The sequence below is a fragment of the Amaranthus tricolor genome, chromosome 16 (assembly GCF_026212465.1).
Source record: "Amaranthus tricolor cultivar Red isolate AtriRed21 chromosome 16, ASM2621246v1, whole genome shotgun sequence".
Lineage (NCBI taxonomy): Eukaryota > Viridiplantae > Streptophyta > Magnoliopsida > Caryophyllales > Amaranthaceae > Amaranthus > Amaranthus tricolor.
Genome location: NC_080062.1, coordinates 1,969,069 through 1,989,854, shown reverse-complemented (window position 1 = coordinate 1,989,854; position 20,786 = coordinate 1,969,069). Strand labels below are relative to the sequence as shown.

The following is a 20,786-nucleotide window of genomic DNA, read 5'->3' as shown; positions in this document are numbered from 1 at the left end:
TACGTTAAACAAAGAGGTCATAGATGCACTACTCAAATCACTAAGTCACTAAACCCATAATCTTCAAGTGGTCGGTCCATGATCTCGGTTGCATAAGCTAGAATTTCATCTGCTTTTTCATCATTCTCTAATAACTTTTGTAGATCCTTACAATATTCCGCATGTTCTGGGTCGTTCTTTTCTAAATCAGCTATCAAGCCGGCTATTATTTCTTCTTCTATTACATGCAATGATGGAAAAACATCTTCCTCGTTCTCGATCTTGAACCCGGCCCCAGCCTCAGCTTCAGCCACTACCTCTACCTCCGAAGGTTTCTGCAATAATATTATAGTTAGTTTAATCGCATTCACTTTGCAGTTTGATTCGATTAAAAATTTATCAAGTGTCATTCCTGACTATTTTTGAGCACTATGTGAAACATTAAAAGGCTTTTGTATAACTAAAATTTCGATTCTCTTAAATTTTTTTTTCATCACATTAATATCAAATAAATATACAAATTTAAGTTAATATAATAATAAGGTATTAATAAACAAATTAAATTTTAATAATAAAGATTAACTTAATTTGGCCCTTTATAAGTTAGGCCCAAAATAGTTGCACCTAAAAACTACCCTTAAAAACAGTTATTCACCGGATCTTGAATAGCCGGCTTTGGCATTGATACTTCAGTTTTCATATTCTGCTTTTTTTCGTGTATCAAATCACCAATGCGCGTGAAATAATAATAATAATAATAATAATAATAATGATAATGAATACAATCTTAAAACAAAGGATAATTATTTAAATTCACATTCACCTGATCTTGAACAGTCGATTTTGGATTTGGCTTTCGCCTTGATTTAGCATGATTCATATTCCTCCATTTGTCCTGTATCGTATTCGTATCACCAATTATGTACATACTTCATCATAATTAAAAAAACAGAACGAAAAGAGAAGCAATTAAAAGGAATAATGTAATAAAAAAAATAAGAATACCTTGAGATCGATGTTGGAACGAGAACGGAGAATATGGCGGAATTGAGAATCTTTGAGAATGACTTTCCATTTACTGACGCCATGTTTGTTTACGCCTTCTCTGAGTGCCTTTTCTTCTTCTGGAGTCCATTTTAGCTTCGTGTTTCCCATTTTTGGCTTTCTATTTTTCATATGCTTCTAAACAATATGAAAATTAATATTTAAGAATGTAGAAATTAGAGATTAGTGATAAACGGGAAAAAAGGACGGAGAAGGAATAGTATTCTGTTGAATATTTCAACCACACTCATATTTACACTAACAAACATTTTTTCGTGAATAGTTTTTTTTTTCAAAAATGAAAATGGTTATTAAAAAGCATAATATTAGGATTTCATTTCCTAATTGTATGGAGGCCTGAGTCCAAGGCCCGTAAATTATAAATAGCCCCCAATCCCATCCTCTTCCTTCAGTGTTTACATTCAAAATCTATCATTTTCTCTCATCAATAAATTCTCTCCTTGATCAATTCAAACGAAACAAAACAAAATTATTATTATTATTATTATTATTATTATTATTATTTTATTATTATTGATGAATAGTATTGAAGTCAACTTTGTTGCAACTTGCAAGTAAAAAAAATGTAGGAATTATATATCAATCTTTTTTTTCTTTGATAAAACACGCATATAAAATATTATCAAACTTTAAATGTTTTATGCTTTTGGTACTTTAATTGATAATATAATCTCAAGTCTTTATACAATAAGCTAAGCAAATATATGGAGTAAAAAATATTTATAATTTACTTCTAGACTTATATAAGTAAATAGTCTAACCTCATTACAATTAATTAAGGAAAAAAATATATTTTTTTTTAATTTTAGATTAGGAATCCACTGCAAAAAAAAAAAAAAAAAAAACGGCAAATTTGATTTTTTTTACTAATGAAAATTACTTATTATCACACAAACAAATTAATAATGTAAAAAATCTCTAACCAACATGTGATTTATGTAGATTAAAGTAACATGTTTGTTTATAAAAGTAAACGGTTTTTCTAACCCAAACAATAAAATATGTAATTATTTGAAATTTGATTTAAAAAATTCATTAAAATATTAATACAATTTCTTTTTTAAATAAAGTAGTTTTTTGCGTTAGATTTAGGCGTGAGTAGTTTTTTTTGTTCATAATCCAGAAATCTAATTATTAGGACATAGGAGTATTAGAATTTGTGATCCTAATTCTATGCATTTTAGTTGTAGAATAACGTTGCAATTAGGATTTTTTTTTTTAAAAATAAAGTTATGATTGTACTAGGTTAGAAAAATTGTTAAAAAAAATTTGATAAAATTTTAGAAAAAAAGTCTCAAATTATTCTTTATTATTTAAAGAAAATTTATACTATTTCTTAAATAGTTAATTCCTATTCCTATTCATAATATTGAAATATATTAACAAGTTTTAGTTATGTCTAGATTTAAGGTAAATAATTTGTTTTAAAAAAAATCAAAATCCAATAACATTATTATTTATGAGATATATATTAGAATTAAATTTATTTAAAAAATAATAATTTTTTTTGATATAATTTAAAAAAATTCGTTAATTCCTGATAGTATGTTAGGTTTTCAAAAAATGAAAATCTAATATTATGATTTCCTAATTGTATGGATTATAAATAGTCGTAAAAACAGGAAAATAGCGTTAAAACTAAAACAAACCCAAAGCCCGAGCCCATTCCCGCAAATTATAAATAGCCCACGCTCCCATCCTCTTCTTTCAGTTTCATTGTTTACGTTCAAATTCTCTCATTTTCTCTCATCTGTCGTTAATCGTGATCATGTCTCCTTCAATCTTAATCTTTCTCTTTTTCATCCTTTCAACCCTATCAATCCTGTCATCGATGGCTACTTTGCACGATCTTCATCATCCCCATCCCATAATTATACCCCCTAAATACAACCGCCCAAACAAAATTTCAATGTTTGATTCAATATACCAATTCGGCGACTCCATTAGCGACACGGGTAATCTCGTCATCGAAAACCCAATTGGGGCTACTAACTTTGCAAACTACCCTTATGGTCAGACCATTCATCATCCTACCGGAAGATGTTCTGATGGTCTTTTGATGATTGATTTCTTCGCTCAATACTTTAATGTTCCTTTACTTATGCCCTTCCTCAACAAACAAGCCCGATTTCACCAAGGGGTTAACTTCGCCGTCGCTGGATCCACCGCCTTAGACAGTGCTTCTTTGCTTTCGAAGGGGGTTTTCTCACCGGTCACAAACAGTTCTTTGTCTGTTCAGTTAAAGTGGTTCCACTCTTATCTTGATTCTGTCTGTTCTAATACCACATCCCAATCCCAATGCGAGAAAAAGATGCAGAGATCTCTGTTTTTGATCGAAACAGGGGGTAACGACTATAACTACGCTCTCCTACAGAACAAAACAGTTGAAGAAGTAAAGATGAATATGGTTCCTGAAGTAGTGGGTGCAATCAAAAAGGCTGTAATACAAATAATCAATCAAACCCACGCAAATCATATAATAGTCCCTGGAAACTTCCCCATCGGGTGTTTACCGATCTATCTGTCTTCTTTTCAATCAAAAGATCAAACACAATACGATGAACTGGGATGCTTAAAGGGTCTAAATGGGTTCGCAAAGGTTCATAATAAGGCGCTACAAGAAGCAATTAAAGAGATAAAAGAGGAGTATCCAAGAAGTAAAGTGGTGTATGGAGATTACTACAATGCTTTGTCTTCGGTTCTGAGGGATGCAGTTGCACTGGGTTTTGATGGACAGAATGTGCATAATGCATGCTGTGGTGCCGCAGATCATCCAAATCATTTCTATTTGATGAAAATGTGCGGAAGCAAAGACGCATCAGTTTGTTCGAATCCAGCTCGTTATATTAGTTGGGACGGAATTCACTTCACACAACAAGCTTATTCACTCATGTCGGATTACTTGCTGCATCAAATTCTTCCTTCCTTCCTTCCATATTTAGATTAGATTTCATTCACACTTATTCTTTTTTTAGGATAATTTCTGTTATTTTTAAATTTACTTTTTATTATTACTTCTATTTGTTTTTGAGTTTTATTTTAAGGTTAGTTATTATGTACACTTTCAATTTATTCATATATATATATGCAACTTTTTTCCAATTCTCTTTTTAACTGTATTTTATTCTTTTCTTTTACCATTATATTTTTATTTATTTTTACAATACTTCATACGACATGTAAATTTGGTTACGAACCCGCAACTTAATATTCCATGTTTTGATCAATTATCTCATTTTATTTTTCGGTATGATTCACTTATCACGCTTATATTGTATTTAATTCTCAATCTATTACTTGATAATAGTCAATTGATATCTTGTTTGATTCATCTCAATGAAATTTTTATTAACATAAAATTTTTATAATTTTTAACCAAATTCAATTAAAAATATTTAGGATTGAAATAGTGAATACACAAGTATAATAAACCACATAAATTATTTGATAGAAGGGAGTAGTATATTTTGGTGTAATTAACCTTGAGTGGAGATCGATTTAACATTTTGTTGTATGATATAATATATAATAATATTTAGTTTTACATGTTTTTATAGATAACTAATGAACATACTTCAAGTAAGATAACGCGACTTTTATTGAAGTTATAAAAATAAATTTTAGTGAAGATTACTTTATTATCTTGACCTAAAATAGGTTGATTTTAACAAATATAAGTTAAGTTCAATAAAAATAAGCAAAAGAAAATCACCTCTAAAATTAGCAAGTAGAAAATTACCTCTATTTTTTTTGCTAACGTTATTATTGGTTTGTTTTATGAGAAAATTATTTCTCAAAAAGTTCATGTATGATTGAGTTTATGATCATATAATAAAAAAAATCTATGAGGAAAAAACTTATAAAAAAAGATTTAAAAGGGCTACGAAGGTCGATCCCATTGCAAGCTCCCTAGTAGCATACGACCTAATACATATCAGGGACAGAAAAAATTATCAATTTCCCAAACATTTCTCTTCTAGAAGTATTAACAAAATGTAAATTCATCATTCTTTTCCTTAGTCAGTACTCAGAAATCAATCTACTAATGTAACAATGGGTTCAATCTGTCTAAATTTACAAGACATTCTTCGTATGAAGATATATTGCATGAATCACTGAAAAAGAATGAAGGAATTTCGATCATCGGTAACACCATCAATTTTGATACTCATATGAAATGCTCCAAATCCTGCACGAACATGAGCATTGTCGTTACTTCCAATACAACCATTTTACGATTACGAGTACATTCAACGAAAGGGCTCGAAAACTTACAGTTTTACAGGTCATGAAAGAATGACAAGGCCTAAATACATCGCAGCACAGAGGAATATAAAGGATATTACTTCCCAACAGGAAAATTTTAGTGTCAAAACTCGAGGATATACAAGAAGAGTGGATTGTACGTACGAATACGATTGTTTTTCTTGTTTTGGGAACTTACCAAATGAATCCCCAAGCATCACCGTTGCAAGGGCAAGGGCAAACCTCGGCAAATTTCTTAGCATCGCTTGAGTGAACTCTTCGGGATATTAGATCGTCATAGATATCTGTAGTTTAACATGAAAGTCAGATTTGAATGTCTTGATTCTTGAACATAATATTGAAATAGAAGTTAGTCTAACTGTACCATAAACTGAGAACAAACTGTTCATAACACCTGCAAAACGAAACATACTAGGTAAGGGCCGCTATAAAATCTCTATAAGTGGACTATGTTTAAATAACCCATTAAATCATGTGCACTTCTTCATTTATGAGAAGTGGTTGCTACAAAAAGTAAAACCTCTTTGTTATCACTAACAAGGGTAAAACCGAGTCAATAGTCCCTTTCAACTCTACCAAAGTGGAACCAGTTAATGACATCTGTGTAATGAAATGTTGTTGTGTATGAATTTTCTTTACCCTGAATTAGTTTCGTCATTCAAATCGTAGCCAACTAATATTTGTTTAGTTATTTTTGATGGAGTCGAAGATGAAGATTTATTTGATGTCAGATCATAATACTTGGTAAAGCACACTCATTGATGTGAAGTTATAAGCAATGTTTGCTATCAATGTCAATAGGAAACCGGTTTGTTTTTACAAGGATAAGATTATGTACATGCATACATCCTACCTTTTCAAACCCCACCTTGATGTGAGGCAAAAGCCTAGGTTGAACCCGTTTAACGACATTAGAGTGATGATATGATGTTATTTTTTCAGAATCAGACAAAGCAAAACAAATTTACGATGGGCGGCGATCTTTCATGGAGGAGCAAAATGGGTATTCAATTAAAACTGAAGAATCACGAGTAACTGGAAATTCTTCCATAGGGTAAATTGTCTACTTCCGCGATTCAGATGATGAGAGGCCACATTCTGATGAAGATCCTGACGATGACTTGGATATATAGATTGCTTTGTACTAGTATTTTATTTTGTTTTGTATTTAAACTGTACAAAATGTTAAATCTTGTAAAAGTTATTTTTTATGATTATGTTATATGTCAAGTATTTTTTTATTTTTTACATTGATGATAATATCTTTTATTAGAGGTGATTAGTTAATTAGTTTTTTTCAATCTAATTATTAGGAGTATTAAAATTTGAGTGATGCATTTTAGTTGTAGAGAAAGTGAATAGCGTTGTAATTGAGATTTTTAAAAAAAATTAAGTTAGGATTTAAGGTAATTCCTTTTATTTCAAAAAATCATTAGAAAAATAAGATAAAATTTTACCAAAAAAAAGTCTCAAATTATTTTTCATTATTTAAAGAAAATTTATATTATATTAATTTTATTTTTAAAAAAAAGTTAATTCCGATTCCTATCCCTATTATTGAAATATATTAACAAGTTTTTGTTATTTATCACTTAAAAAGTATGTCTAGATTTAAGGTGAATAATTTGTTTTTTAAAAATTAAAAACCAATAACATTATTAGATTTATATTAGAATTAAATTTATTTTTAAAAATTAGTTAATTCCAATTTTTTTTCCTGTTCCAATTCCAAAACTATATTCAACTATATTATTGTTTTTTTTATTTAAAATCGTAGAAATAGCTTAAGGTATAGCTAGATTGAAGGTGAATAGTATTTTTTTTTTCAAAAATGAAAATGGTTATTAAAAGTATAATATTACGATTTCATTTCCTAATTGTATGGAGGCCCGAGTCCAAGGCCCGTAAATTATAAATAGCCCCCAATCCCATCCTCTTCCTTCAGTGTTTACATTCAAAATCTATCATTTTCTCACATTAATAAATTCCCTCCTTAATCAATTCAAATGTAAAAAACAAAATTCTTCTTCTTCTTCTTATTATTATTATTATTATTATTATTATTATTATTATTATTATTATTATTATTATTATTATCATCATCATCGTTGTTTTAAAATGTAATTATATTATAAGTACTAATTTGAGGATAGACATATTATTTTCATTTCCTTTAAAGTATACCTCCATTTTGAATTGTTCGCAAATAGAAATTAAATATTTTTTTTAGTTTTTTTTTTCTCTAGTAGAAATATAATAATTTATGCCATATAATAAAATAAAATAAATTTTAGTTTATTTAGTTTAATAAATATAGCAATTAAGCATTCTGATTATTCCATATGGCAAATCTTTGTAAAGAAATCATTTTAGATAATTGTAAGATATTTACTTTAATAATTATAACAATCAAACAACTTTGATTATTCCATATGGTAAATCTTTGTAGAAATGTTATGGAACTTTTCAATTCTTTTTGTTAATTGTATGATTTATGCGATGTAATAGAATAAAATTAACTTATCTTTGTAAAGAAATCTTTTTAGTTAATTACATGATTTTCAGATAAATAAAACAATTTGATTATTCCATGTGGCAAATCTTTGTAAGGATGCCACATGGAATTTTTCATTCCTTCTTAGTTAATTGTATGATATAACATTATGTAAATCTTGAAAATATTGATCCGACCCGAAAATTAATCTGAAATCCGACCGAAAAATTGGGTTGAAACTCGGAAATCTAGAGCCGAACCCGAAAAAAATAACCGAACTCGAGAAAACCGTTTAAAAAACGGGTTGAACGAGTTAGGGTCAAGGTTGACCCATTAGGTTGTACAATTGTTAAAGAAAGGGGTAAACCTTCTCGATTTAGGTGCACAAACAAAATAATAACTAATGCTTCTTTATCTAATATGTTCTTCACTTTTGTACTCTTAATATTCAATTGTTGTATTATGTTTGAGTCATTTGAATTATTTTTTTTTTTAGTATATGATGCATTTTAGAATTTTTATTGTTACTTTATGTTGAATTATTATTATTTCATGGTTTAAAAATTATGTTGATATTTTATCGTGATTTGCTAAGCGCTATAGTAAATATTTTTTTAAGAAAAAATTATTTTAATTTTCAAATTAGATGATAAAATAAGAAATCCCACAATTTTTGTAAGTTAACTCAACCCGCCCAAAACCCAGAGTGACCACCTGAAACTGACAGGAACTGATTCGATCCGAGCGAAACTGACTACTACATAATTCTGTTTATGTCTAATTCATAGATTTATTTGTATTTTATAATATATTAACTTTAGCTTACAAATATATATATATATATATATATATATATATATATATATATATATATATATATATATATATATATATATATATATATATATATACTTACTCCGTTCTTATTTACTTGCAGCATTTTCTTTTTCACACTTACCAATGTACATGTCCAATATTAATATCTCTACTTATATATATCGAAAAATTATGAAAATTCAACATTAATAAACTTTGAATCGAGACGATTTAAACAAAATCTCATATGAACATGTTTTAACTTATAGATTACCGACAATATAAAAGTCAAATTGCTTGATGAATAGTACTGAAGTCAACTTTGTTGCAAGTAAAAAAAATGGAGGAATTATATATCAAAACTTTTTTGTCTTTGATAAAACACGCATATAAAATATTATCAAACTTTAAATATTTTATGCTTTTGGTACTTTAATTGATAATATAATCTCGACACTTTATACAATAAGCTAATCAAATATATGGAGTAAAAAATATTTATAATTTACTTCTAGACTTATATAAGTAAATAGTCTAATCTCATTGCAATTAATTAAGGAAAAAAATATATTTTTTTTAATTTTAGATTAGGAATCCACTACAAAAAAAAAAAAAAAAAAAAAAAAAAAAAAAAAAACAAAAGGCAAATTTGATTTTTTTTTTACTAATGAAAATTACTTATTATCACACAAATAAATTAATAATGTAAAAAATCTCTAACCAACATGTGATTTATGTAGATTAAAGTAACATGTTTGTTTATATAAGTAAACGGTTTTTCTAACCCAAATAATAAAAAATATAATTATTTGAAATTTTATTTAAAAAATTCATTAAAATATTAATTCAATTTCTTTTTTAAATAAAGTAGTTTTTGGGCTAGATTTAGGCGTGAGTAGTTTTTTTTGTTCATAATCCAGAAATCTAATTATTAGGACTTAGGAGTGTTAGAATTTGTGTTCCTAATTCTATGTATTTTAGTTGTTGAATAACGTTGCAATTAGGATTTTTTTTTTAAATAAAGTTATGATTACACTAGGTTAGAAAAATTGTTAAAAAAAAAAGATAAAATTTTAGAAAAAAAGTCTCAAATTATTCTTTATTATTTAAAGAAAATTTATACTATTTCTTAAAAATAGTTTATTCATTCCTATTCCTAATATTGAAATATATTAAAGTTTTAGTTATGTCTAGATTTGAGGTGAATAATATGTTTTAAAAAAAATCAAAATCTAATAACATTATTATTTATCAAATATATTAGAATTAAATTTAGTTAAAAAAATAATAGTTTTTTTTTGATATAATTTTAAAAAATTAGTTAATTCCTCATCCTAGTATTAGAAAAACAAACCGTAAGCCCAAAACAGGAAAATAGTCGTAAAAACAGGAAAATAGCGTTAAAACTAAAACAAACCCAAAGCCCGAGCCCATTCCCGTAAATTATAAATAGCCCACGCTCCCATCCTCTTCTTTCAGTTTCATTGTTTACGTTCAAATTCTCTCATTTTCTCTCATCTGTCGTTAATCGTGATCATGTCTCCTTCAATCTTAATCTTTCTCTTTTTCATCCTTTCAACCCTATCAATCCTGTCATCGATGGCTACTTTGCACGATCTTCATCATCCCCATCCCATAATTATACCCCCTAAATACAACCGCCCAAACAAAATTTCAATGTTTGATTCAATATACCAATTCGGCGACTCCATTAGCGACACGGGTAATCTCGTCATCGAAAACCCAATTGGGGCTACTAACTTTGCAAACTACCCTTATGGTCAGACCATTCATCATCCTACCGGAAGATGTTCTGATGGTCTTTTGATGATTGATTTCTTCGCTCAATACTTTAATGTTCCTTTACTTATGCCCTTCCTCAACAAACAAGCCCGATTTCACCAAGGGGTTAACTTCGCCGTCGCTGGATCCACCGCCTTAGACAGTGCTTCTTTGCTTTCGAAGGGGGTTTTCTCACCGGTCACAAACAGTTCTTTGTCTGTTCAGTTAAAGTGGTTCCACTCTTATCTTGATTCTGTCTGTTCTAATACCACATCCCAATCCCAATGCGAGAAAAAGATGCAGAGATCTCTGTTTTTGATCGAAACAGGGGGTAACGACTATAACTACGCTCTCCTACAGAACAAAACAGTTGAAGAAGTAAAGATGAATATGGTTCCTGAAGTAGTGGGTGCAATCAAAAAGGCTGTAATACAAATAATCAATCAAACCCACGCAAATCATATAATAGTCCCTGGAAACTTCCCCATCGGGTGTTTACCGATCTATCTGTCTTCTTTTCAATCAAAAGATCAAACACAATACGATGAACTGGGATGCTTAAAGGGTCTAAATGGGTTCGCAAAGGTTCATAATAAGGCGCTACAAGAAGCAATTAAAGAGATAAAAGAGGAGTATCCAAGAAGTAAAGTGGTGTATGGAGATTACTACAATGCTTTGTCTTCGGTTCTGAGGGATGCAGTTGCACTGGGTTTTGATGGACAGAATGTGCATAATGCATGCTGTGGTGCCGCAGATCATCCAAATCATTTCTATTTGATGAAAATGTGCGGAAGCAAAGACGCATCAGTTTGTTCGAATCCAGCTCGTTATATTAGTTGGGACGGAATTCACTTCACACAACAAGCTTATTCACTCATGTCGGATTACTTGCTGCATCAAATTCTTCCTTCCTTCCTTCCATATTTAGATTAGATTTCATTCACACTTATTCTTTTTTTAGGATAATTTCTGTTATTTTTAAATTTACTTTTTATTATTACTTCTATTTGTTTTTGACTTATTGTTTTATTTTAAGGTTAGTTATTATGTTCACTTTCAATGTATTCATATATATATATATATGCAACTTTTTTCCAATTCTCTTTTTTAACTGTATTTTAAATTTGGTTACGAACCCGCAAATTAATAGTCCATGTTTTGATCAATTATCTCATTTTATTTTGGTCAATTGATATCTTGTTTGATTCATCTCAATGAAATTTTTATTAACATAAAATTTTTATAACTTTTAACCAAATTCAATTAAAAATATTTAGGATTGAAATAGTGAATACACAAGTATAATAGACCAGATAAATTATTTGACAAAAGGGAGTAGTATATCTTGGTGTAATTAGCCTTGAGTGGAGATCGATTTAACATTTTGTTGTATGATATAATATATAATAATATTTAGTTTTACATGTTTTTATAGATAACTAATGAACATACTTCAGGCAAGATAGCGCGACTTTTATTGAAGTTATAAAAATAAATTTTAGTGAAGATTACTTTAATAGCTTGACCTAAAATAGGTTGATTTTAACAAATATAACTTAAGTTCAATAAAAATAAGCAAAAGAAAATCACCTCTAAAATTAGCAAGTAGAAAATTACCTCTATATTTTTTGCTAACGTTATTATTGGTTTGTTTTATGAGAAAATTATTTCTCAAAAAGTTCATGTATGATTGAGTTTATGATCATATAATAAAAAAATCTATGAGGGAAAAACTTATAAAAAAAGATTTAAAGGGCTACAAAGGTCGATCCCATTGCAAGCTCCCTAGTAGCATACGACCTAATACATATCAGGGATAGAAAAAATTATCAATTTCCCAAACATTTCTCTTCTAGAAGTATTAACAAAATGTAAATTCATCATTCTTTTCCTTAGTCAGTACTCAGAAATCAATCTACTAATGTAACAATGGGTTCAATCTGTCTAAATTTACAAGCCATTCTTTGTATGAAGATATATTGCATGAATCATTGTAAAAGAATGAAGGTGAACTTATCCAATAAAAAAATGGGACAATTAAAAAAAATTAATGGGAGTAAATTAGAGCATCTATCAGACTATCACCTATATCAAATATTTCCTCCATATTTTTTAGTTGCTAGGAGTATGCTTTATATCATTTAATGCTTTTGAGTGAAACATTAAACCGCTTTTGAAAGTACACAATTTCTCCTTTAGTTAACTCATTTTGTATGAAACCGTTTCATTATGAGACGGGTTTATATGATTAATTTATTTTTCTAATTGATCACTTTGAAATTATAACTGATCATTTTAACACATTACATGTACATTAGTCAGCTCAATAGGGATGATCTCATCATAAGACCGTCTCATTTAAGAATGTGTGTTAGTACTTTTAAAACTCACCTTTACTTATTCAATGAATATTACATTATTTTGAATATTGAAATTAAAACTTCAAATATTAGAAACTTTTAACATTATGGGCATTTTGTATGGATTCGTCTTTCGGTAAGACAGTCTCATACAAAAAGGGTTAGAATTTTAAATATATCTCACCATTACACGTTCAAGATTGAAGGCCCAAAAAGTAAAGGAGTAACATTTTGTAGAAAAGGCCCAAAACATTGTAGGAGACAATGTGGGCATGTGGCATAAAACATCATCAAATCAATCTCAAGTCTCAACCCTTTACACACAAAACGGCTATTAAAAATTTCCACCTTATCCAACGGCTCAAATTCCGCCGATTATTCATCGTCCCTTTTTGACCCTTAAAAACGACACCAATCACGATCAAAATCTCAATCAGAACGTTAGAAAAAAAAAATTATTGATTAAAAACACACCATAACCCAAAAATACTATACTTTCTTCTTCCTCCATATATTCGACCGTTGGAAATTCAAATATATTCTTAAAACCACCCAAAAAACAGAGCAAGAAATAAAAATCCTCAATTTGCGCAACAATGGCAGAAAATATTGGATCTATTCATTCAATTATTGATCCAAATTCACCAATTCTCTTTAATTACTCTGATTTTGCAATTGATCCGTTCAAATCAAGCCCAAAAACCCCTGAATTAATGGCTGATCTGTTCTCCATAGAAAGAGGACCACGATACAACGCATATGCCCGACTCAGAGAATCAAAGCTTCAATCTAAACGACTCAAACTTGATGAAGATGAGAAACTTCTAGAAGCACCCAGATCAGAATTTTCCCCAGCAAAAAAGAGTGTAAGATTTCAAGGGATTCCTCAGAGTAACTGTAAAAAACAGGGGTACTCTGTTTTGGCACAATCTGTCCCTGATTTTTCTTCAGCTGTGAAGAAAGAGAATAGGAAACCAAGTGAGAATCGGATTCCAAGGTATGAGAAGAGTGTAACACCGCCACCATCGATGTCGAAAAGAGAGAAAATGTATGGAAAAGAAGCAAAAGTGGGAGGTTTTGGAAGTAAATCTGTGAATTCTGGGGAAAAACAGAGTAATGGGAAGTTGATGATGGGAAGGAAAAGTTATGCTAGTTTTGAAGAATTAAAGGGTTTATCCATTGCAGCTTCTAATGCCATTAACGGTGGAAGAAAGGGTGGAAATTTGCTGAGGAAGAGTACTGTGTTAAGTACTAGATATTATTGAAAAAGAATCATGATCATGTAGTTGATCAATTTTTTAAAAGTTTGATTGAGATCATGTGATCCAGATGGGAGTCGGTGAATGGCGTTGGCATAATGAGATCTGGATGGGAGATCAATTTTAGTACTTGGGTTTCTCCAATTGGATCGAAGTAGCTTATGCGATTTTGAATTATGTGGTCTGAATGAGAGTCAAATTGATAGTGTTGGAATAATGAGATGTGGATGGTAGTTGCTTAGTTAGCACTACGATTATGTGATGTGAATTGGAGTCCGGTTTATAGCGTTTAGGATGATGAGATATTGTTTGATTGAAATTCTTTTTTGCCGGAAATTGCCACTTTTCTTTTAAATTCATATAAGTATGATGTAAGATTGTAAGGGATAAGTAGAGGCAAATTCATGTGTATATATAAGTGTGATTTTCATTTTATCATTAGAACTTTAAATGAATTACAATGTTTCTTTTAAATTCCTACATGTTTATTTTGTGCCAAAGTTTTAAATTCCTATTGTTGAATTTTGTATATGTTTGGATGTTTTATATTCTTAAAATAAGTTTGATTTAACAAAAATAACGTTCTCCACCCCAGGAAAACATTGGACATTTGAACACTTTGAGCTTCATGTAATCATCAGATCAACTTCTAGACAAATTCGACAAAAATTACGCAACAATGTCAAAACCTTAGTTCTAAAAAATTAAAATCGACTATATGAACTAATAGTCTGTCATCCACATGACTTCTACTCCATTCATCGGCGGGAATTACAAAGTTCATGGACAACTACAAAAATTATAGTTGTTGCATCTAACCAAGTACATTTGATACAACTACAATTACCCAAAAGTTACATTTACTACAACAATCTAGTAAATTTAATACTTCTAAATACTATGTGAAAAAAACTTAACTCATTTCCCTTCGGTTTTGTTTGTACAAAAATTTTCATCAGGGGGATACTAGTAGGAGTTAAAAGTAGTCACACACCATCTGTAGTAAGATTAGCATAAGCACAAATCTGTCACAATTTCATCAACCAAAAGCTGAATTATGTGCTGACTGATTTCTGCACCACATTCAAACGCTTCGATCTCGAAATCCGTCCATTTTCCCAATGATGTACTCATTTCCCTTTCTATAATCTCGTCTGCTGATTTCCCGGCAAAACTAATCCATTTTCTAACTTCTGCATCAAACGATTTTATCAGAAGTTCTGCATCGATGCTCTTAGGTAGCCTACTCCATGTCTTGAACCCAGAATTAGATTGCCGAATGTATTTTATATCGAGGCATTCTACAAGACAGTCTAAGAGAAAACGTCTTAACGGGTTCTCCTCTTTTCTCACCTCAATTCCGAGAATGATGCTGTTTTTCCATGCCGCAATGACAAGGGATTCTAGCTCATCTAGAAACGGGCCTAGAAGAAAATCCAGAAATTTATATGAATCGGATGATTCGTTACTACCAAATAGGAGTTCGGAATTCAGTACAATCTCCTGTACATAGTCAAGCTTGGTTGCAGTTAATCGGGAATGTACACGATCCGCGTTCTGTAGTTCGGCTGCGGTACGGTTTACAAGATCCATCACCACCATGACACCACAGCCACGAGGCTTATTCACTGAGGATGCCGAATCCAAAAGATCCAAAAGTTCAACATCAACGGAAGGCACAGGTACTGTATCATAGCATAAATCTGAAGTCATATTTCGAAAATAAACGCTTCTGATTATGTTAAATGAACCAAAATAAAACGGGTCACATTATTTTCAGACATGATTTACCTGAATTATCGTCCATGCTGCTTGATATGCAGCTATCATTTGAAAAGGATGCATCAAGAACACATCCTGGGCTAAGATGGTTAACACCACGAGTAAATCCATCCGGACATCCTTTGCTCCTCAAGTTGGCCTGTAAGAAACCAAAAAACGGACCCATTGTGTCAGAAAATGGGCAAGCATCAGATAGTAATAATCAAGCCCTAGTCCCCCACACAACACCCATTCTCAATACCACAAGGGACCACAGGCCAGTACTCCAAGCAAGTAGAACAAAATCACAAGATTATCATTGAGCAATATTTGAAAATATGTAAAGATCCCCAACCAAACGCGTACAACTATTAGCGCATGCGAACAAATATGAAGAAATGTCAATATTACATATACTCTTCCATTCCTACGAGTTTGATACCAAGAGATTCTTTTACCCTAATAACATGTCAAAGTAGTCAATAGATAGCATTTCATGAGAAACGGAATAAAGGTGCCTATGCTTTCTATTCAAAATGTATGGGGTTTTTCCATTCATCCTTGTACGAGATTGATAACAATAGTAACTTTTTACCCTAATAATCTAGTGGTTGAGGGCTTTTTCTTTCATCCTTGTATGGTGTTATCTCACCAATTACAGGAAGGACTAATTCTCTTTTCCCTTATCTTTAGGGATTCTCTAGCCTACCTCAAATAAAAAAAATGTATGAATTAAAGCACAAAAGATGAATAGTTAAAGATTTTCATCCTTAGTCGATATTGATCAAACCAGAAAAAGATTGGTGGGACTAAAAGTAATGGTTATACTTCAGGATTAGTAAACACTGTTCACCATCTAAAGATGACTACACTGTGATTTTCCTGCTCATATTATACACCGTACGTAGTTGCGTGCACGTCCTATGCTTAATGGAGAGTTAACTAATTACATCCATCCAAGCCATTCTTTTGTCACAGCATATCCAAAAGAGAAGCAAATGCACCTAGGTCAAGTTCATGACAGAAAGGATAAAAGAAGTGCACAGCCTAAAACAAAATCCAGAGAAAATCTTCAACATCCAATAACTGAATCTAACGTATCAAGCGTCAATGATAATCACAAACTTGATGGACAACCATGATGCAAGCACTAAAAAAAGTTTTTGGGGATCGAATATATGCAACCTTACTCTTGTTAGTGATAAAAAAGAGGTTGTTTTCGAGTGACCCTTGGTAGCAAACTTCATATGCAATTTCACCTATATAAGAAGTCCACCTGATAGCATGTAATGGCATTGGGGAAATAGGATGTTGTTATAAGCACCTGATAGCATGTAATGGCATTGGGGCAATTGAATGTTGTTATATACGACATGTTCTCTTCAGGTTATGGTAGGGAAACTATTTGTATATCAAGATATTCAGATCCTACCACACCTTAATAAAATTAAACTCGATCATCTTATTTTAAGTGAGTGAAATAGACAAGCCAGAGGTGTTCATTCGAGTCATCAGGTAAATTTCGGGTCAAGTGTTTGGGATCGTTTAAAAAGCCGGTCTTATGTCCACATCGTTTTTTACATTATCCTAAATTCATTTTGAAGTCAGCCATCGGGTCAATTTTGAACACCTCTAGCCCAGGCATATGCATATCATTCCATGATTATTGATTGATTGTACTAATTCAAAAATCACAGTTCTGAAAAACATAAGCAATACAAGTCAGCCACTGACCTGAGATTCACTATCACTTTGTGAATCTTTTGTATCATTGTCTTGGGATCCATCTTCGCATGAAACTGGTCTCTCAGATGTCAAGGCAGATATGAGTTCCTGAAGAATTGAAGCAGTAGTTCTTCCGGTTGCTGCTTCGTTTTCTACTTGGTGTGAAAGTTCCTTCAACTTTTGCTCCAATAGAGCACCTAGAGCATCTCCATTCACCTGCAAATAGTTACCCGAAGGCCTTTTCACACTATTATCTTCCACTTCCTGCGGTAAATCCTCATTAGTGTCCGAACAACTTATGTCCCTTCGTTTTGTACCCAACTCATCAGAAGTTGTTCCAATGGTTGACTTTACAGGGGAGCTGAAGGTGAAAGAAACAATATCAGTACTCTTATTTCCTCTGTGACTGACAGATCTACTTGTAAGGGAAGACTGATTCGCAGATATGGGACGGATTTTTGTGCCAGTTTCAGTTACAATGTTGACCTTATTACTTCTCTGTCTTTCCACTAGCGAACTCGCGGAATGTGCAGTGTCAACCGGCCTGCTAATGTTTAGAGTCCTTCTCTTCCTAACTGGGGTTCTTTGTGTCATTACAGAATCATTTTTTCCTGTGCAAAATCGTCTATCAGACTCGACACTGCTCTCAAATTTGCTTGGTACTCTTGGACGATTCCTACACAAATTTCTGTTAAGGGCAATGAAATCCTTAGTTTCATTAATTGGATTCACAACTGACGATACTCTTCTGCCCTGTGTATTTGCTATTCTAGACTTTTGCGGAACTCTATCCCCAAGCATCGTCTGGCCATGTCTTATGGCCCTATGTTTCAACGAACCAGAAGGAGGCACATTCTTTTGAGAGGTAAACATCCTACTTATCGAGATCTGTTCATGGCATTGTGGTGATTGCATTTCATTCCTGGTAGTTTCGGTTTTTGCTGGAGTCACACATTCAGGTTGATACCTAGTTTTTAACAAAACCACATCATTTTCATTCTCCAAATATACCGCTGGACTTGGCCGGTTTTCTTCTATACCATGAAAGAAAACCTCTCTAAAGTTAGGCGTAGGCGGTTCAACGCTTCTAGATCTTTCTTCATCATTATATCTCACATCCATACTATCCAAAACATTGCCACAACTTCGACAAGCAGCTTGTGCATTCGAAACCTGAGTTTCAACGTTACCTCTAACCTCACTCATCAACTGTATCGTCGAGTTGGGATATGTAAGACTACACCTAGCACGGTTTGAGGCTTGTATCCCGGGTTCCAAAATTCTAGTAGCTACATCAATCAACCTAGACGCATTTCGCCCCATTTTTGGACTCTTAACCGGAGAATCAAGCTTCGCATGATTATGATACTTTCTTGACCTAGATAAGACATTCTTAATCTGCAATGCCTCAGCTCCGAACCTCGTAACAGGCCTCCTATCCGAAACACCCGTCTTTTGAATCTTCTGTGGTCTCAAATTCCCCTTTTCGGGACTCAAACTCAACTCCTTAGCAGACACATTCTCAGACCGACCTCCGAATTTATCTCCCTTAGCCTTACTAACATCCTTAAGAGAACTCTTGCTAGATTCATTTTGTTCTACAATAGGAACAGGCATAGCTTCCAAACCCATTAACCTAGCAACCAACCCTGGAGCCTGCATTTCAGTTTTTTTAGGCTCAAAACTCCCATTTTTCTTCATTTTACTTGAAAATCCACCAGAATTATCCTCATCAGTGATCTACAAATTCACCAAAAGTAAATCCAACCGACCATAAATCACACTGAAGTACATTGCATCAAAAACACAACCAGATTTCTCTATCCTTTTGAATTTGCTACCATTAACCCGAAAAAGCTCACTCTGATCCGTGTAATGTAGCAAATTCAAAAGACAATTTCGTTTTCAAAATAACTTTTTTCCAATTTTAAACATGAAACATTCTAAGCATCAAATCAAAGCAATTATTTTTCTGAGTGAAATAGTAAAAGCAGAATTATTAGTCCCATACCAATAAATGCTTAGCCACTGGCAATTTCTCCTCAGCATTGAATTTCTTGGATACCTTGGTACGAACTGGCAAATTAAACATCACCAAAATCAAAATGGGTAATTAATTATTCCCATAAATTTCACAAAAAAATAAAAAATTGTAAAAAATTACCAACCAGGTGGAAGAAGCTTCTTAGGGAAGAATTTCTTCTTAGCAAATCTTCTATTCCAATCAAAAAGTTGAAAAAAAATTCCAACACAACCACCAGGTCTTTGAATGTGTGGTTTTTTCTCTATAATTGCCAAAGATGATGATTTTCTTGCTGATTCACTCATTCTTTACAATTTTTCCAACAAAAAAAAAACCCAGAAAATAATTAAATCAAGAAACCCTAATTGAAACCCACAAAGGAATCTTCCCCAAATGTTGATTACAATGAATGATACCACTTCCAATCCCCATTTTTGCACTAAAAATGTGACCTTTAGAGTAAAATAAAAAGGGAAAAGGGAAGATTTTTAAAAGGTAGTAATAATGAGTGAAAAATTACAAGTGAGGAAAAACCAATTTATTTCAATTAAAAGAGAGATTGTCAGAATATATAAGCTTACATCACAATCACAATGAAAGGAATTTTGGGGGTATTTTCAGGATCAAATATACAGAATACAGCTACAAATCAAACCATAAGAAGTAAAAAGATCAAAACTTTTTCATTTTTTGATGAACAAAATAATGTGGATGATAATGATATTAGATTGATTGATAATTTTACACAAAACCCAATAAAATTAATGGGAAGAATAGAAAATACTCATAGAAAAGGAGGAAGTTTAGCAGGTCTGTTAATGCTCCCTGCAAAAACAGTAGAAAAAGAAACAAAGAAGTTTTGTTTGTTGATTTTTGTGATGAAAAATGGAATCTTTTAGCTTGTAGAAGAGTTTTTTTTTCATGGATTCCAGTGAAGAAGGATGAAGAAGGTGGGGGAGAGAGATTCACAGGTATGACAGTGTGTCCTGTGGTCACTCACAGAAGTACAAATCAGACGGATGGGGAAGACTGTGGAGCGTATTGGATGTACATTTTCATAGCTAGAAAATAAAAAGTAGGCCTAAGAAAATATAAAAAGAGTAAATTAGAAATTATATGATCGAATTGCATTTTTTTCATACTTGGCTATCGATAAAATTAGTTAAATGCCAAAGAGATTTATTTTATAATTAAATTTTGTCCCAATTAGAACTACTATTAAATTTTTCAGGTAAGATTATAGGTTAATTTCTTAT

At 31.5% G+C, this 20,786-nt stretch overlaps 5 protein-coding genes across 6 annotated transcripts; 3 read left to right on the top strand and 2 right to left on the bottom strand.

Moving 5' to 3' along the window:
* Nucleotides 1–1,205, bottom strand: LOC130802281 (uncharacterized). Its single transcript, XM_057666227.1, has 3 exons — nucleotides 985–1,205; nucleotides 803–874; nucleotides 1–314 (listed from the first exon to the last, which is right to left on the bottom strand). Exons 1-3 carry the CDS (start codon nucleotides 1,153–1,155, stop codon nucleotides 33–35), a joined length of 525 nt encoding a protein of 174 aa, XP_057522210.1. The 5' UTR covers nucleotides 1,156–1,205; the 3' UTR covers nucleotides 1–32.
* A 1,670-nt stretch (nucleotides 1,206–2,875) lies between these two features.
* LOC130803316 (acetylajmalan esterase-like) lies at nucleotides 2,876–3,991 on the top strand. The gene has a single exon (XM_057667513.1). The coding sequence runs from the start codon at nucleotides 2,876–2,878 to the stop codon at nucleotides 3,989–3,991; it is 1,116 nt and encodes a 371-aa protein (XP_057523496.1).
* A 6,228-nt stretch (nucleotides 3,992–10,219) lies between these two features.
* LOC130803314 (acetylajmalan esterase-like) lies at nucleotides 10,220–11,335 on the top strand. The gene has a single exon (XM_057667512.1). The coding sequence runs from the start codon at nucleotides 10,220–10,222 to the stop codon at nucleotides 11,333–11,335; it is 1,116 nt and encodes a 371-aa protein (XP_057523495.1).
* Nucleotides 11,336–12,778: 1,443 nt separating this feature from the next.
* LOC130802279 (uncharacterized) lies at nucleotides 12,779–14,560 on the top strand. Its single transcript, XM_057666226.1, has one exon. The coding sequence runs from the start codon at nucleotides 13,359–13,361 to the stop codon at nucleotides 14,025–14,027; it is 669 nt and encodes a 222-aa protein (XP_057522209.1). The 5' UTR covers nucleotides 12,779–13,358; the 3' UTR covers nucleotides 14,028–14,560.
* Nucleotides 14,561–14,718: 158 nt separating this feature from the next.
* LOC130802278 (uncharacterized) lies at nucleotides 14,719–20,641 on the bottom strand. 2 transcript variants are annotated; one of them, XM_057666225.1, is made up of 5 exons: nucleotides 19,676–20,641; nucleotides 19,519–19,583; nucleotides 17,517–19,247; nucleotides 15,813–15,942; nucleotides 14,719–15,706 (listed from the first exon to the last, which is right to left on the bottom strand). In XM_057666225.1, the coding sequence occupies exons 1-5, from the start codon at nucleotides 19,833–19,835 to the stop codon at nucleotides 15,030–15,032; spliced, it is 2,763 nt and encodes a 920-aa protein (XP_057522208.1). In that variant the 5' UTR covers nucleotides 19,836–20,641; the 3' UTR covers nucleotides 14,719–15,029. The 2 variants fall into 2 exon arrangements, with proteins under 2 accessions (XP_057522208.1, XP_057522207.1); XM_057666224.1 differs by having other exon boundaries at nucleotides 14,719–15,724; nucleotides 19,676–20,608.
* Between the last annotated feature and the right edge of the window lie 145 nt (nucleotides 20,642–20,786).

Excerpts from the sequence above, each read along its gene's own strand:
- LOC130802281 (XM_057666227.1), bottom strand. The coding sequence starts at position 1,155 with ATGAAAAATAGAAAGCCAAAAATGGGAAACACGAAGCTAAAATGGACT. Across the intron at positions 875-984 it reads GTTCCAACATCGATCTCAAG|GACAAATGGAGGAATATGAA; the intron begins GTATTCTTATTT and ends AATACGATACAG. Across the intron at positions 315-802 it reads AATCGACTGTTCAAGATCAG|AAACCTTCGGAGGTAGAGGT; the intron begins GTGAATGTGAAT and ends ATATTATTGCAG.
- LOC130803316 (XM_057667513.1), top strand. The coding sequence starts at position 2,876 with ATGGCTACTTTGCACGATCTTCATCATCCCCATCCCATAATTATACCC.
- LOC130803314 (XM_057667512.1), top strand. The coding sequence starts at position 10,220 with ATGGCTACTTTGCACGATCTTCATCATCCCCATCCCATAATTATACCC.
- LOC130802279 (XM_057666226.1), top strand. The coding sequence starts at position 13,359 with ATGGCAGAAAATATTGGATCTATTCATTCAATTATTGATCCAAATTCA.
- LOC130802278 (XM_057666224.1), bottom strand. The coding sequence starts at position 19,835 with ATGAGTGAATCAGCAAGAAAATCATCATCTTTGGCAATTATAGAGAAA. Across the intron at positions 19,584-19,675 it reads TAAGAAGCTTCTTCCACCTG|TTCGTACCAAGGTATCCAAG; the intron begins GTTGGTAATTTT and ends TTAATTTGCCAG. Across the intron at positions 15,725-15,812 it reads CAGCATGGACGATAATTCAG|ATTTATGCTATGATACAGTA; the intron begins GTAAATCATGTC and ends ATATGACTTCAG.